We start from the raw sequence: 17718 nt of genomic DNA on the forward strand, positions 1-17718 counted from the left end.
CCACAAAAGCTCAGCACAGCATTCTGTTCCACAAAGACTTTTCCCTCCTCTAAAAGGGATTCTCCTGCTTGTCTTAATTTTTTTCTTACTTCAACCGAATTACAGTAGGAAGGGAGGGGCACAATGTAGTGTAGCATGGGCGGGTGGGGCAGTGGAAATTGATAGGTGGAGGGGGTGCGAGCAGGTCCTGACGGCATCATTTGAGCTGGGTGCAGCCATGCTTGAGGAGGGATCTACTCCTTAACTTTTCCACGCAAGAACCAGGACACCCGCCTTTTGTGTCTAAGGTAGTGTGACTGGGATTTCTGTCACTTGCAGTTTAGAGTCCCTGCTAGTACGCACATTAGGGGACTGTACCTCAAAGGCAGTAGCATTGTGCCAGCCTTGGCTGCCTCTCCTTTCACATGTCTCCCTGAGGGTGACTGTTTCTGCTGACCTGGCCCTGGGACTTGAAAGCAGTGACACTGGTTGCGGATGAGACCTCCGAGAGCATTAAAGGACTAGGGCCAATGTTTTTAATGGTCACCACGCGGTTTGTTTAATTGAATACTCTAGTTTGGTGTGTCCAGTGTAATGCAGCAGGATCGTTACTCTCTAACTCACTGTCATTTTGTGGTATGACCCCAAAACTTGTGAATTTTGGGAAGCAGCCTTCATTTCCAACGAGCATTTTCTTTCTAGCGGAAGAAAAGAGGCCGAAAGTGAGGGGACAGAAGTTAAAAAGATCCCATCTAGCCCTAATCAGTTTGGCTCAGTGGATAGAATGTCGGCCTGTGGACTGAAGGGTCCCAGGTTCGGTTCAGGTCAAGGGCATGTACCTTGGTTGCAGGCACATCCCCAGTAGGAGGTGTGCAGGAGGCAGCCGATCGATGATTCTCTCTCATCAATGTTTCTAATTCTCTATCCCTCTCCCTTTCTCTGTAAAAAAAAATCAATAAAATAAAATTTAAAAATCCCATCCAGTCCCCTCTCGAACATCCTCAGGTTTAACTGCAGGGCACTCCCTGGGAGTGCCCTGGCTCTGCCCCAAGCCCCAGAGAGAGCTGAACTCGGCTGGAGGCCAGGTAGTGTCCGTCCCTGGGCGCCCCTCTCCTTTGTGGGGCTCCGTCCGCCAAAAGCAGCCGCGCAGGCCTCACCTCCGGGAAGAGACTAAGCCCCCAACCCGCACAGCAGCCCTCGGACTAGCGCGGCAACCCCAAGCCAGGATCAGGAACTCCCCCTCTGCCCTCAGGTGACTCTTTGCAAAGTACAGGGCGTAGGCCACGCCCCTCAGGCCCTAAGTCCCGCCTCTGAGGCCCCCCCCCCCCCCCGCCCCGAGGCCCGCCCCTCTCGCCATAGCTCCGCCTCCGCACTCCCGAGTTGGGTCTCTAACCTCACACACGCTCGGCCAGCCCCCTCGCCCGTGGCCCCGCCCCCGCACTCAGAGCCCCGCCTCTCTCACTCCCGGGCTCCGCCCCCGCGCCCCGGGGTTCCGCGCTCCCCGCCCCCGCCGCGCGCGCTGGCCCCGCCCCCACGTGCCCTGGGAGTCCCGGGGAGGAGTTGCCGCGCGCGGGGAGGCGTGGCCGTGGTGCCGGCGGAGGCGCGGGCGGCGGGGCCCGGACTTTGGCTTTGACAAGGGCGGCGAGAGGGACCGGGCGCTGGTGCGGGACGCTGGATGCGGTTCTGGCGGATCCTGCGGGCGAGTGGAGCGCAGGACTTTTTTCTGGGATCAACGCAACTGCGGTGACGCCGCCAGCCCGGGTGCAGCCGCGAGACGGTGCAGCCGCGGGCGGCGGGCGGATTTCGCTGCCTTCGCTGCCTCCCCGCAGCCCTGCATCTCCGCCGGCTCTAGGAGAGCGACTCGGAGAGTTTCTCCCGCAGAAGGAGCCGGGGCGCGCGGCCCGCGGCGGCGTGGGAGGGATCCCGTGGCCCGGCCCCGACACGCACCCGCGCGGACGCCAGGGCTGAGGCAGGGCCCCAGCGCGGTCCGGGGCTGGGCTCCGGCCGTGGAGCCGCAGGTGGAAGAAGGACGCCCCAGGGGAGCGCCGAGAGGTGGGGCGCGGGGTAAGCGGCGGGTCTGGTGGGAGCCGATGAGCACCCCCGCGCCGCACGCACTAGTGCGGACGGAATTCAGGCAGGAGCAGGAGGTGTGGGCGGGCGGGATAGGTCTCTTCCCAAGAGAAAAGACTGGTGGCGTTTTGGGGTCCCAATGTGATAAAACCGGACCTCTCCAGAGGCAAACCCACGGCGGCCAGCCTCCGTGCGGGTTCGGGGTCCAAGGGCAGCCGGCAGCTGGGGCTCCTGGTGAAGACCTTCAGCTCTGGGTAGGGGAGCGAGTGCGCAAGGATGAACCGGTTCCGTTGACTTGTGTTGATGCATTTATCTCCAGGTGGCCACGGGGCAGCTGCTGTTGGACGCCCTTCTGTGCCTGCCAGGTCTACTGGGCTTCCTTCCCGGGCAGAGAGTCCCTCTGCGGCGGCGGGGCGGCCTCCCGGGGCCCCTGGGCCGGGCCGGTCATGGGCAGCACCCTGGGCTGCCACCGCTCCATTCCCCGGGACCCCTCGGACCTGTCCCACAGCCGCAAGTTCAGCGCAGCCTGCAACTTCAGCAACATCCTGGTGAACCAGGAGCGGCTGAACATCAACACGGCCACGGAGGAGGAGCTGATGACCCTGCCGGGGGTGACCAGGGCCGTGGCGCGCAGCATCGTGGAGTACCGCGAGTACATCGGCGGCTTCAAGAAGGTGGAGGACTTGGCCCTGGTCAGCGGCGTGGGCGCCACCAAGCTCGAGCAGGTCAAGTTCGAGATCTGCGTGAGCAGCAAGGGCAGCTCGGCGCAGCACTCTCCCAGCTCCACGCGGCGGGACCTGCTGGCCGAGCAGCAGCCTCACCACCTGGCCACGGCCATGCCCCTCACCCCGCGCGTCAACATCAACTCGGCCACCCCGGCTCAGCTCCTGAGCGTCCGAGGCCTCACGGAGAAGATGGCCGCCAGCATCGTGGACTACCGCCGGGAGCACGGGCCCTTCCGCAGCGTGGAGGACCTGGTGAAGACGGACGGCATCAACGCCGCCTTCCTGGACAGGATCCGGCACCAGGTGTTCGCGGAGCGGTCCCGGCCCCCGTCCACCCACACCAACGGGGGCCTGACCTTCACCGCCAAGCCTCACCCCAGCCCCACCTCCCTGAGCCTGCAGAGTGAGGACCTGGACCTGCCGCCCGGCGGGCCCACTCAGATCATCTCCACGCGGCCTTCGGTGGAGGCCTTTGGAGGCACCAGGGACGGCCGGCCTGTGCTGAGGCTGGCTACGTGGAACTTGCAGGGCTGCTCCCTGGAGAAGGCCAACAACCCCGGGGTGCGAGAGGTGGTGTGCATGACGCTCCTGGAGAACAGGTGAGGACCGGAACCACCACAGGTGTTGGGGTGCGTGCAGAGTGGATTTTGGGGGGGGGGGCGTAGGAAGAGGGCAAGGGTATTTCATCAGTGTCCTCGAGGCCCCAGACAGTATTGTTACCTGCCTTTGAGGTCTCCTTCTGCTCCATAGTTTTCAGAATACAGCTGCCTGGGCTTGTGACCGGTTTCATGAATGTGGTATAGCTGAGGTCAATTCGTAGTTTGTGGGTGAGTGGAGGTCGTATTGGTGTTACTGCTTTGGAGTTTGACTCAAGTCTTCGTGGGTGTATACCCACCAGGCCCTCAGAGCCTGGGGATGACAGCTCAGTTTTGCATGTGAGAAAGAGCTAGTTGGATTTTTTTGTGTGTGTGTGTGTGAGCGGGAAAGCCATTTGTTTCCCTAAATAGGCCTATTTGTGTGCACAAAATCAGCTTAAACACCAGGTATTTGCAAACACATGCGTGATGTATATTTACCGAAATGCCATGAATGAATCACTCTTCATTCTTTCTCCTTATTTAGCCTGAAGCTGGCTTTCAGGCCCACAGTGGCAGCCCCAAATGTCTGCAACCTCTTCTGTCCCATAGTCAGCAGAGGCCACACGGACGTGGGGTGAATAGTTGCCACATTTTCCCACTTGACCCGCAGGAGAGGCTGGGGGGCGGGCTCTTGTCACAGAGCTGGCGGTATTCCCAGCAGAGTTCTCTGTAGGAACTTCCGCTAAGCCCCCATAAAATGAAACAATATTATTGTAGCAGTAACTCCTGCTGTTAATAAAATAGTGAACTGTATAATGCAATCAGCTTTGGGAAGGAAAGAGATGTTTTTAGGGTCCCTTCCAGGTCAGAACTCCTCCGGAGGTGGTGGCTGCTGGTGGGGGCTCGCTGCTTTCCTTTGCGCCGGGTTGTGGGTGAGGCTGGCTCCGTAACCATTTGGTGAAGTGAGTTGGGGTTGGGGGATGGGAATCACAGCGCACGGTGACAGAGTGTCAGGATACACGGGTGAGGAGAAACCAGGTCACAGCGTCTCACTGGCCCCGTCCCAGGGGCCCTCTCGTCACTGAGGATGGAGGGACCATGCGCCGGCTCAGAGGCCTGGACCCCGGAGCCCCGAGCCTTCTTCCTGCGCCGCCCTGTCCTTTGCTTTGCAGCACGACTCACTCCTTTGGCAAAATCATCTTGTGCACAGGTGAGAGCCGGACTCGGTCCTGGGAAATATTTACCCGGCGTGGCTTGCTGTCGTCATCCACAGCAGCACGGATGTGTGTACGGGACGGGAGCGGCGGAGGGCTGATGGCAGTTCAGTTCCCATCAAGAGTTTCCCCAAGGCTCATGTTGGGGGTTTCGGGGGTGGGTGAATCAGGATCTGAAGTCGCCCCAGTGAGAGTGACAGCCTGGCAGCTCTGGCTCGTTTACCGTGACAGTGATTTTTCAACTGCACTGGCACGGACCAGCGCTGGCATCCGAGACCGAGTCGAAACCCTGGTGTCTGTGTTTTCTCACGCACTCCGGCCGGTTCTGGTGCACACTCAAGGCTGAGCCCGTTGGACCGTGTGCCCCGGGGGTGTGCTCTGTATAGCGCCTTCCCCGTGCTGGTTCTTCTTTCTCGGTACTGGTTTTATGTATTATTATCTGTGGTTGTTCTGATCATCCCTGTATTTATTCAACCATATGATGGCCTTTGGTCAGAATGTGAAGGGGCTTATCCGGCTTCTAGAATAGATGAATGTCAGGGTGGAAAATGGGAGGGAGCGCAGGGGACAGCCAGCCGGCCACAGGGGGCTCCTCCCCACAGCGCAGACCTGGGCGCCCGGGGCACGTGAAGAGGAGCGTCAGCAGCTCTTATCCGCGTGGCCGTGGCCGCATCTCTCATTTCTCACACCTGCCACACCTGTTGTCCTGTGGGGAGGTGGTTCCTTTTGTCTCTTCACAATGTGTTCAGTGTTCTGGGCTCGCCAAGCACCTTGTTAGGGTCTGGTAAACATGAGGCAATAGTGTTAGGGCCTGTGTGACTGTCCTAGGGCACCGAGAGAGGGCTGACGGACCGCCAGTCACGTGTCATCAGACCAGCAGTGCGCATTCTGCTAGAGCTGATTCACGAAAGTCCCTCGCATTCCAGCGGATCCTCTTCTTAGTAAGAGGAAATAGGGTTAGTGTGAGCAAGGGTAGCTGCAGGTAGGTTCCCGGGCGGCGCTTTTTCTCAGACACGTGTACGTACAAGGGCCACCTGGCTTCTGGATCGACTCTCCTAGTTTCCTACAGCTTCCCCGTTCGCCTGACTTCCCCAGTAGTTCTGAGAAGAAGGCAAGGCTTGCTTTGATTAATGATCTCCATCTCTGGGTGAGGAAACTAAAAGCAAAGAAGTTCCGTGATGAGCTCATCAGTGACTCAGCTGGGCTCGGACCCAGACCTTCCGACGGTAGACCTGTGTTCTTCGCACGCATGCCATGTTTGGTAAGCAAGTCACTTTTATCCACCTCTTGCTCAGGCATCCTACACTCTGCCTGTTCAAGGACATGTGCCAAATTGTGTGCCAGTCACATTTTCTTACATTAAGTCCATTGTAGATACATTTAACACAAACAAACAAACAAACAAACAAAAACACCCTGGCTCCACCTCTTCTGTGTTAAATTGGTGACATTGCTTAAGCTCTCCAGGTCTCAGGTTTCCCATCTGTTAAATGGAGTTCAAGAAAAAATGAGGCACTTCTTCTGCAAAGGAAATAGCTAGCCCCTTCTTGTCCTTTCTGAGCGTTTGCTTTAGGAGGCCTTTCCTTAGATTAAAGGCACCCAGATGGGACTCTACAGGTAGAGCCTTCCTTGCCCTGAGGTGTTGCCCCAGCGGAGAGGGGGCGGGGAGCTCCAAGAAACCGTGCTTTGCCTGCAAAGGCTGAGGCAGGACAGCAGAGAACTAGAGACTCACAGTCACCAGGAGCCTCCAGGGACACGCGACGCAGAACTGACAGGTTTCCTCAGATTCCGCTGCCAGGTCTGTCTTAGGCAATGCTTTTCCTCGCTCACTATTTATGGAGCAAGACTGACAGAGGAGTGCTTCTGCCAAATATCCTTGCAGAAATTTAGTGACAGGCAACATATGGAATGAAGATTGTTCAGTTGGGTTTTTTTTTTTGTTTTTTTTGTTGTTTTTTTTTCCCTGAGGAGGAGTTCTAGTTTGAAAGAATGAGCCCCAGGAAACGGACAGATAATCTCCAAAAAAAATGTAAAGAGGTTTAATGTTCCACTTACCCAGACCCCCATGGCCTCCCTCAGAAGGAGCTGTGTCGAAGTCCTGAGCTTGACAATGGTCTAAACGTGTGTTCTTGCCACATGTCTGTCTGTGGTATCAAAGGACAAGGGGAATGTGTGCCTGGCGATGCGTCCCAATTGCTAAACAAGGTTTTCGTTTATCCGACTTGATCACTAGGATCACTATAGACACAGCTCATCTTGTCCTTTGATTCATTCATTGAAAAACTGCGTATTGAATGGCTGCCGTGGACGTGCACTCGCTAAACTCCAGAGTCAGCGTGGCCCTGCACTTACCAGAGTGAAGTGCATGCGAATCAGCTGGCACGGCCCAGCCTCGGAACCGTCCGGGAAACCCAGATGTATTCATTCATGTATTTATTTATTTATTTATTTATTTATTTATTTATTTATTTATTTTTAGAAAGCCACTGAGTGTGACTGATATCTGGCTGGATTTTGCCCATATGAATATGGGGTTCCTTCATCCTAGGCCAGTGGTCGGCAAACTCATTAGTCAACAGAGCCAAATATCAACAGTACAATGATTGAAATTTCTTTTGAGAGCCAAATTTTTTAAACTTAAACTATATAGGTAGGTACATTGTTATTAACTTAATTAGGGTACTCCTAAGGCTTAGGAAGAGCCACACTCAAGGGGCCAAAGAGCCGCATGTGGCTCGCGAGCCGCAGTTTGCCGACCACGGTCCTAGGCGATTGGAGTGTGGGTAGATGTAGCCAGACATGGCAGCTGTGGCATTTGTCCTGATAGCTGTGGACACTGAAGCTCCGACTGGTAGCAGCCCTGTGGCCTTCTGAGATAGAGATGTGGGAGTCAGGGTTTGAAGCCAGGCCGCTGTCTGATTGCAGAGCCAGGGAGCAGAGCTGTCTTTTCCCAAACTCCCTGTCCTTGGACTGACCCCTGGCCCACCTGCTGCTTCCTCCCTGTGTTGGGTCTCTGGCTGGACAGGCCTCACCTAGGCTCCTGGGCCCTCAGCAAGGTCCCGGAGGCCTCTGCTCTCTTCCTGTTTTGTTCTGAAGGACCAGGCTGATGGCCAGAGGTAGAGCCATGCTGAGGGCTCAGGGTCCCTCCACCCGGCCCCTGAAATGTGAGGCTGTGACCTTGCTCGCCTCCAGGGTGGAGCTCTGGTTTTCTGAGCCAAGGAGCGCTGGGTCATTTCCAGAGAGAAAGGTGGTCAGGACTGGGACCTCCTGGCCGGGCAGCAGGAGGAGGGGGTGTGGACGGAGAGAAGTCCTGGTGTGGGCATGGCGTGGGGGTTGTTTCACTCGGGGGAAGGATGCTCCTTTTGTCTCTCAAGAGAGCTGGGCCCACTTGGGAGCTGGTTTGGGAGGTCTGATAGCACAGATGGTCCCGGGGATGCTCGTTGCTTTATTATTTACTCATTCATTCAACCGATGGTGTGGAGCCCTCACCAGGTGCCAGGCGCTGTGTCCAGCTCTGGTAATAAAGCGGAGAACAGGCCACAGTCCCTGCCCTCAGGGGACTTCCACGTTAGGCGGAGAGATAAACACGTCAGCATGTGGATAAACGATTACAGACAGTGGCTGATGCTGAGGAGGATGGAGGGGAGGTGAAGAGAAGCCTGGAGGTCGATGGGGTCAGGGAGGCCTCAGCTAAAGGCTGATGGAGGAGCAGGGCCAGGCATGGAAACAGTGGGGGAAAGGGTGCCCCACTAGAGGAACCAGCCAGGGCCAAGGCCCTGGGTCTGTTCCGGACAGAAAGCCAGAGGTCGGGAGTGGCAGGTGGCCATGGTTGCAGGGAGAGGCAGGGCCAGTGGGTGGGGCCTCCAAGGCTCTCTGTTAACCACACATGGAAGCCACAGAGGATTAGCAGCAGAGGTGGATGAATTACGTGTTACCAGGTGGCTCTGGCTGCTGGGGCCCTGGGCGTGGGGCCTGGGAGTTGGTAGAGAGGCTGTTGTGGAGGAAAGGCTGAAGGCGGTAGTGGCTGGGAGCTGGGGAAGTGGGTGGAGAAGAGAGGATCTTTCAGAGGTGAAAACTGCCAGGACGTGCCCATGTTTTGGACATGGCGGGGATTAACTGCTGGATTTCTAGGAGACAGGCTCAGAGGCGGTTAAGAATTCCCGGGGCGACTAGCGTGCCTCTGTGCTGTGTGGACACGATGCAGCTTGCCGACCTCACCCCTCCCCTCTGCTGTTGTCTAGCTCGGGACAGGCGTGGATCCTGGGCCATTGCGGGTGGAGGAAGAGCTATGCTCTCTGCAGACTGGCGTCTGACTTTCTCTTTGGCATCCGTTCCCTAGAGAACAGGGCATATTTGGGAGGGGGGCAGGACCTTAGTGACTATTTACATATATTTACATATATTTCATTCAGCGTTGATTGAGCACCTACGCTGTGCCCACTGCCGGGTGAGGTCAGGGACACAGGGAGAAGGTACAGCTTAAGCACAGAGACCTGCTACCCGCCTGCCAGGTTCTGGAAGTGTGTGACCTCAGTGTCGGGAAGGTGAGGGACAGGACCAACTCAGGTGGCTGGGAGCGAGTTGGTCTGGAGGAGAGCCTGGTGGCCATCGGTGTGACAGTCAGCCACCCCCTGCCTCGCACAGCTGAGGAGTAGGACGCCGCAGTCAGTTCCCAGCACTGGGGGCCAGTGTGCCCCCCGCCCAGGCTGATAGTGTGGGATGTTCTGACAGGGACCTGCAGGCTCCCACGCTCGGTGCCTCCCAGTAGAGAACAGCAGCGAGGTGTGTGCTATTTTTAATTCTAAATTACCCCGCCTTACCGGAGATTTTATCCTAGATAGAATTCCTTAATAACGAACTCCGCCAGCACCAAGTCAAAGGATGCATTTCGCCAAAATGTTGTGTGCTCATCACAGACTCGGGGTCTGTGTGGAGGCCTGGACGGCTGACTGGAAATTCCCCACCAGTGACTTCTGGCGCCCGAACACCCAGGAGGGGCCACGGGGGTGCCTGGCCCCGCCTGCAGCTGCCAGCCCTCAGCAAAGATTTAGGGATCTCAGAAGCATCCCAACCCTGTGCCTCGTACACGGGCCTGGTCCCAACAACAGGTTTTAGTGTCATGGTTTGATTGACAGCTGTCAAACAGCTGGATTCCAGCAGCTGGGAACCCTGGGGCTCAGAGCAGGCATCTCGTTAGAAAGGAAAGCCCCGAATCCTCCGACGAAGCCCCTGATGAAGAAGCCCTGGGTTTTCTTCCCTGCGTACAGTTCCCTCACCCTGTTGCTTTGTTGTTTGCTTCCCACGAGCCCCTGTTTCCTGCGGATTCTATTTTGGTTCAGCCGTTACCTGATTAAGCTGTTAAGGGAGGCCTTCAATTGTTTTTATCTCGAGGCCGCTGTCAACTCCAGAAATGCCGTGCTCTGCCCAGAGAATGTTGTTCCCCGTGTACACACTTAGGGTTGCGTGCGCTCGGGGTGTGGCTGTATCGCCTTCTGGGGACCTGGATCCTGTTTGCTCACAAAAGCCGGAGGGTGAAATTGGGACTTCGTCTTCCTTGCCTTGGGCCGACAGGGAGGTCTTGGGTGATGGTGCTTTTACAAATACTGAGCCAGTCTTCTACTAAAACAAAACAAAACAAAACAAAAAACAAGCACCCAGAACTCCAGAATGCATTTTCTTTCTTTCCGCTTCCTTAGAATGTGATTTCAGGAAGCACATCCAGTCTGCGCAGTGGTTTTGCGTCTCCCTTTTCTAAAATGGGGGAGAGTATACGTTTTGGGGGCCTCCACGTGCAGATGATCGCCACTGGGCCTTGGACCCTGTGGTGGGCGCTGGGCTTCCTCGCTTCGAGGGGAGGGGCCTCTGCAGCTTCAGGTCACTGTGTCGCTTTCTTCGTTGTGGGTTCTTTTCAAAGGCGTCCCCAGTCATTTTTAATGGGAGGAGTTTTATTTTCAGCGTCCGGTGGTTGTAGTTGTGCTGAGAACAAGAGCAGTCGTTAACACTGATAATGACCGTGGCTGAGGCCCAGAGCTCAGCAAGCAGGCTGACGGGTGGGGAGGTTACTCGCCCTTTTACAGGTGCTGCCGCTGGGGATGGATCCCGGCCCAGGGGCGCGGGGTAAACTTCCGTAGGTCACACAGCCCTGAGTGCTCGACTGATCGCCCAGGCTCCCTGCGCTCACTGCTCTCTCCACCTGTTTGTATTTTATTCACACCCCAGCCTGCGTGTTAGGCTAGATTTCTCTCAACAGCTTGTTTTGCGTTCCCTAAGTCATGACTTTTCATAGGCATGCTGGTATGTCACAATGTGTGTGTGTGTGTGTGTGTGTGTGTGTTCTCATATTTGTCTCTTCAAAGTGGAGCAAGGATGCTTGCTGAGTGCAGTCATATTTTTATGATATTCATTCTTTTACGACCCTCTTGCCCACAGCTATTTTGATAGCAGTTTCTGTAAACAACTTGCTTTTATAGGAGCTGCCAATTTTCATAGAAACAGCTTCTCCTGCTCACTCCTGGTTCCTCAGTTGAGGGCCTGTTTAGGAGACAAGAGTCATATGTACGTCTGGCATGAACAGGTCGGGCCACCGACGCAGGCGACCTGGCAAGCACACGGTGGGGGCTCCTGGGGGGTGGCAGTGCACCGCTGTCCGGCTGGGGGTGCTCGTGACCAGGGATTCCACCCCCCAGCAGGCTTTACGGAGACATGGGGGGCAGTCTGGTGGGCCCCTTGAGCAGAGGTTGGTTAGGAGAACATCTATCATGTTTGTAAATGAGCACGTGGGCCTAAGTTATAGTGCTGATTCATCTGGAGACAGCATTGCCGTCTGTGTGTATCGCACACCCGCAGTGACTGGAGGTGGTTACTGACCCACTATTTTCTCCAGAAAATCGACTCAAAAATGGAACCATGTTGCGAGAAGGCTAAGAGTTCATTGTCCCAATTACCCCTCCAGAAATTTCTTGCAAATGTTAGCGGTAGAGGAGGGGAACGAGCAATGTTTGTTGCTCGTCCTGAGACCTGTGCCGGTCAGCGTTTCCTTCAGTGGCAGATGGCGAGCTTGCAGACTCCTGAACAGCTGGGAGCTGGGGGAGCTGGGCAGGTGCACTGGCCTGGGTGGTCAGTTAAAACCGTTCCAAGTCCGTGGCTCTGCACCGTCTTTTCGAACTGTTCTGAGTTTGATTTTCAGGCTTGGATTTTGTTCATGTTAACTACATGGCCAGACGCGCGAGACATGCAGGAGGCTGCTGTGTAGCTGTACCTATAAGCTACACTCAGTTAAGTCCAGGCAAGCCCTAGCTGGTTTTGCTCAGTGGTTAGAGCGCTGGCCTGTGGACTGAAGGGTTCTGGGTTCGATTCCAGTCAAGAGCATGTACCTCAGTTGCACGCTCCTTCCCGGCCTGGTCAGGGCTCGCGCAGGAGGCAACCAATTGATGTGTTTCTCTCACATTGATATGTTTGTCTCTCTTTTTCCCTTTCTTTTCACTCCCTAAAAATCAATGGAAAAATATCCTCAGGTGAGGATTAAAAAAGAAAAAAATCCGGGCAAGACTGTTAGGAGTTTTGGTGCCTCCAACATTTATAATTATGTGAGTCGTTAGATATTGATCAACTTAGGACTAAAAGGTGCTTCTGCTCTTTTAAGCGTTGGGGTAAAGTTAATTGAAGGGCACCTGAGATGATCTGATGGTGTTCACTGTGTTACCATTTGCAACCATTCCTGTGACCTTTGCAGTTAAGGAATGTCTTGTCATTGGTGGACAAAGCCAGGAATAGACATAAACGGGATGGTGAGTGAGAGCTAAGACTGCAGACACCCACGACCCCTGGTTTCAAATACAGTATTTGTGTTTGTCATAATAGCTCTGGTATTTTTATTGATTGATGTGTTAGTAAAGGCTTGGTATTTAAATGTATACATTTCTTCTAAATCATAAAGGTCCCTTTCAACCCTGAAGCTTGTTCCACAGAGAGGGGAAATGACCACTATTTCCACCAAAAAGCCTTCGTTCTGCGAAGGGAAAGTGCTTGTTCCTAGAGGTAGGAGGTGTGTTAGTTTCCTAGGTGGCCATAGCCAAGTACCATAGCCTGGGTGGCTTAAACCACAGAAATTTACTTCCCACGGCCTGGAGGCTGGAAGTCCAAGATCAAGGTGTCTGCAGAGCGGGTGCCTTCTGAGGCCTCTCTCCCTGGCTTGTCGATGGCCGCCTTCTCCCTGTTTTCCCATATCTCCCTCTGTCCCTGTGTCCTAATCTCTTCTTTTTTAAAAAATATATTTTATTAATTTTTTACAGAGAGGAAGGGATAGAGAGTTAGAAACATCGATGAGAGAGAAACATCGATCAGCTGCCTCCTGCACACCTCCTACTGGTGATGTGCCCGCAACCAAGGTACATGCCCTCGACCAGAATTGAACCTGGGGCCTTTCAGTCCGCAGGCTGATGCTCTATCCACTGAGCCAAACCGATTAGGGCCTAATCTCTTCTTCTTATAAGGACACCAGCCATCGTGGGCTGGGGCTACTCTCATGGCCTCCTTTTACCTTAATTACCCCTTTAAAGATGTTGTTTCAGCCCTAGCCGGTTTGGCTCAGTGGATAGAACGTCAGCCTGTGGACTGAAGGTTCCCAGTTCGATTCCAGTCAAGGGCACATGCCTGGGTTGCAGGCTCGATCCCCAGTAGGGGGTGTGCAGGAGGCAGCCAATTTATGATTCCCTCTCATCTTTAATCTCTCTTTCCCTCTCTCTCTTCCTCTCTGAAATCAAATGTATTTAAAAATAAATAAATAAAGATGCTGTTTCAAATACAGTCACATCCGGAGGGACTGGGGGTTAAGACCTCAACATATGAATTGGGGGTGAGCGTAGGAGTCGCGATTCAACCCATAACAAGATGGTGTAAGAGAAACTGCCCTGGGACTTCCTTCGTGGCCGTGTGTGAAGCACCTACTCCTTCAGGTGTTTCCTGGAGAGACGATGATGCTTCACAGTGTAAACGCTAGAGAAACGCATGTCCGAGCTGGGGAGTGACAGTCTGCAGGCAGAGGAATGGCGTTATGCGGGCCCCATCGAGCGTGGACTGGCTCTTAGGTGCTGGGTTTGCTTCCCTGGAACTCTCCTGCCAACGTGCCAGCCTTTGGTGTTCTCCTGAAACCTCCGACCCACCCCCACCAGGCAGCAGCTCCGCCCTGCCAAGTACCGCGCGTGCCCTTGGCCCCGGTAATGGTGACACGTGATGTTTATCTGCCCTTTAGAGTTCAGTGCCCTTTAGAGTTGCTGAGGAAGGTGAAGCTCAGAGGGACCCCTCAGAAGTCACTCTGGCTCGGCTCCCCGGCTTCTTTGTGGGGCGCCCCAGCAGCCGTTCTGCAGTACCGGCCCGTGCGATGAGTCTGTACCCCTAGACCAGGGGTCCTCAAACTTTTTAAACAGGGGGCCAGTTCACTGTCCCTCAGACCGTTGGAGGGCCGGACTATAGTTTAAAAAAGCCTATGAACAAATTCCTATGCACACTGCACATATCTTATTTTGAAGTAAAAAAAAAAAAAGATGGGAACAAATACAATATTTGTATTTGCATGTGGCCCGCGGGCCGTAGTTTGAGGACCCCTACCCTAGACTGTACACTGATTAACTATTTACTTTGCCCCAAGTGCCGTGGCTAAGATTTTTATATTCATTAACTAACTTAATCTTCACCCCATCCCAGTGCAGCAGCTAAAATATCCCCACCTTACACATATTCATTCCTGCCCTCAAAAAAGGTGAGGAATAACATGGTAAAGGACACAGAAGAGAAGCCGGCTGCTGTGGCTCAATGGTTGAGCGTTGACCTATGAACCAGGAGGCCATGGTTCTATTCTGGTCAGGGTGCATGCCTGGGTTGTGGGCTCAGTCCCCAGTTGGGGGTGTGCAGGACGCGGCCGATCAAGAATTCTCTCTCATTGTTGATGTTTCTCTCTCCCCCCTTCTCCCCTTTTCTCTGAAATCAATAAAAATATATTTAAAAAAAGAAAAAAAGAATGTATAGTAAACTTGTCAGAAGTCCCAGCGTTGGCGAGTAGGGAGCAGAGTCAGTGCCAGGCAGAATTACTCAGAGCCCAGACTCTCAGTTCAGAGGCAGCCCGTCCACGCCCCTGGAGAGGACCAGGAGGTTAAGAAGGGAGGGACAGTGTGGGCTAGCCTTTTCATGTCTAGAACGTGTGAAAAGATCAGTTTAAAGGAGTGGGCCCATCTGATAACCAGGACAGCTGCTAAATGACCAGTGGACAGGTCGAGTATGACCCTTTGCCTGTGATACGCTTTCTACAAGAGAAATTCTTGATTTTTGTTACAATCAAATTGATTAATTTCCCCTTGGGTGCTGCTTTGCAAATTTCATCTTACCCCAAGTTCACCCTGACCTTTTCTTCTTGGTTTTACATTTTCCTCTCAGCTTCTTATGTTTTTTACCTCTCTGGAGTCTGCCTTTGTGTAGGAGCCAAGGGTACGATTTTATTTTTTTTGGAATTTTCCCAGTATCGTCTGTGAACAACTTATCTTTTCCCCACTGGTTGGGGCCGCCTCCTTTATCGTATGTGTCCATCAAGTTTAATGTTTTCCTGTGCCTTTTCCGTGTCTAATACCATGGCATCTGGTCAGGTGAGTCTCCTTCCTGTTCTTATGAAAAATCGTTTAACCGCACACATTTTAGGCTCAGGTTGCATTTCTCAAACATCCTGCTGGAATTGTGATTGCAATTGCATTGACTTTACAGATGGAGCTTGGGAAAAGTTGACATCACTGCAATGTCACCTCATCCTTTCCTTGAACATCCATAGCTCTTCATTGAGTTAAGCTTCTTTGGGAACTTTTATATATTTATTGTTGCATTCCTATACTCAGTCCCGACGTGGCCTCCTCTTCCTATCCTCAGGTATAGGACTTCCGCTTGGCTATTCTTCAGGTGGTTCTCCAGACTGATCGTTCAGGCATTTGGTTGTCATTTTGATGTGGTCGTGGGAGGAGGCGAGCAGTGATCACCTACTCCACCCTCTTGACTGGAACCTTCTTTTGGAACTTGTAATAGAGCTCAACATGAAGGTTCTGTGCATTCTTTCCCAGGTTAAATCTTAGATCCTTTGTGTCCCTATGTTTAAAAATCCCCAGAAAATGAAGTTCCACAGTTTTGCTGGTACTCACTTCAATGCGTGACTGTCCCTATCACTCTGAGGCTCTTTCTCCACCCGCTGTACGTCCTTTGTCATTTGGGCCCGTGGTTCTCAATTGTTCCTCGTAGAAGTAACAATCAGCCTTCAGTGCCTCTCTGTGTACTGGGGGCCTCAAGTTTAATCTCCTGCCATCTGCTAGTCTCACCCTGAGTAACTTGAGTTCACTTCGCTTTTCTCCATGATTCGTATTTTTCCAGCATAAATCATTTCTCTAGCTATACTCTCAGCCACAGACAGTCCTTCTTGTCTGAGTGGGTATACAAATATGAGTGGACCTAGTGGAAAAGCCTGAACAACAAAACCAAAAAAAAAAAATGTAGGGACCTCCAATTATAAATGTTTAAAATTAAAATTAATTTTATTTCTGCAGAACAACTCTAGCCGCGAGTCAGACTTGATTGTAGGTCAAATTTGAGGTCACAGACCTTGGAATTATCATATATAGTTTAGGCATCAGATCTTGAGTCTGGTTTTTTTTAAATCTATTTTGCTTCTCATGAGTCCGTGGATTCCTGTGTGTGTGGCCACAGACATAGGTCTGAACATGCTTCCACCCACAGAGTGTCGGGTTCTGCGTGAGTTATAAATATACCATGGTTTTAAATAGATCTTTATCTTTAGTGTCAGTTACCATGTTTTTAAATAGATCTTTATCTTTAGTGTCAGTTACTTCTCTGCTGCTCCCACCTTCTCCGTGCCCGGGCGGCTGTGGGAGGACTGGATGCAGTTGGCTGTACACGTCTCCTGAGCATGTGTGAGCTCTCTCTCCCCTGTAGTTCCTTCCAGCCAAGCCCAACGGGACCAGGTGAATATTAGAAGTTTCTTTTTCTAGAACTGGTTTCCCAATGACCTGGTGCTGCTCAAGTCAGGGCCAGATGCCATGACCTCGCTCTTTTCAAGGCCTGGCTGTGGAGTTTGTTTTTGGTGTCCAAGTCAGGGCCTTTCGTTTTGATGTGAAACATTTAAAACATACAAAGTGTATAAACCATACCTGGGCCCCCTCTTCCCTCTTGTCAGTGCGTTTTCCTTTCTTGAGGATCCAGAGTCCTAATGTCCACTGTCATTCTTTAGGCTCCTCCCACCCATCCCTTCTGTGCCAGAGTCCACCGCCCATGGGGATGCAGGAAATGCAAAAGCTCACTTTCCCAGCATCCTTTGCAGCTAGGGCCTAGGCTCTGCTGCTTGGTGGGTTTGTTCTACCCGCTGAGTTGGGTAGCAGTGACTGCACAGGGGCTCCGAGGAGCTCACTCCAGCCTGGGGACAGTTTACTCAGGACCAGGTCCCTGGGACAGAGGCAGTGTGGCTGGTGGCCACTTCCAAGAGCCTGGCCTTCTCCACTTTCCGATCACTTTCCGCAGGGAAGTGGCCATACACCTGGCCCTTGCCAGACCCTGCACAAGCGTGGACACCTGGACCAGGGGACATTTGTTACATGTCTCAGAGTCTTCCTCAAACACAATCCATTTTTAAGACAAAAAACATACCAGTCCATAAGCAGGAAGGGCTGAAATTGACCCTCACATGGAAAGGTGGCGTCTCTCAACATTGGCAATTTTGACTTAAAAAAAAAATTTGCACTTTTGAGATTATTATAGATTCACATTCTGTTGACATTTGGGGCCAGATAATGGGGCCAGGGCTGGCCTGTGCATTGTAGGATGTTTAGCGACATCTCTGGCCTCTATGCACGTGATGCCAGGAGCACCCCCTCCCCCAGGTGTGACAGCCAAACATGTCTCCAGGCATCGCCAGGTGAGTGTGCCAAGGAGGCAGTATTGTCCCTGGCTGAGAGTCACTGCTCTGGAACCACTCATCAGGGAGGCACAGAGCGTGTTGGCCACGATGGGGACCTGGCTCAGGTAGGAGAGTTTCTGTGGCTTCAGGAGAGGGCTGGACCCTGGGCCCGGGCTGGACAGGAAGGACGGAGCCACAGGGCTAACAGGGAGACC

The 17718-nt window shown here is 53.3% G+C and overlaps 1 protein-coding gene across 2 annotated transcripts in view; it reads left to right on the top strand.

Annotated features, from left to right (window-relative positions):
* Window positions 1-1598: 1598 nt before the first annotated feature.
* Window positions 1599-17718, top strand: part of EEPD1 (endonuclease/exonuclease/phosphatase family domain containing 1) — a 68756-nt gene continuing 52636 nt past the window's right edge. The window contains exons 1-2 of one of the 2 annotated variants that reach the window (XM_081102379.1): window positions 1599-2043; window positions 2369-3373. In XM_081102379.1, coding sequence (XP_080958505.1) covers window positions 2496-3373 — 878 coding nt within the window. In that variant the 5' untranslated portion in view covers window positions 1599-2043; window positions 2369-2495. The remainder of the gene's footprint in view (window positions 2044-2368; window positions 3374-17718) is intronic. The other variant, XM_081102380.1, reaches the window with a different exon arrangement.

This window comes from Myotis nattereri (assembly GCF_964212035.1).
Source record: "Myotis nattereri genome assembly, chromosome: 11".
In the NCBI taxonomy this organism is placed as follows: Eukaryota; Metazoa; Chordata; class Mammalia; order Chiroptera; family Vespertilionidae; genus Myotis; species Myotis nattereri.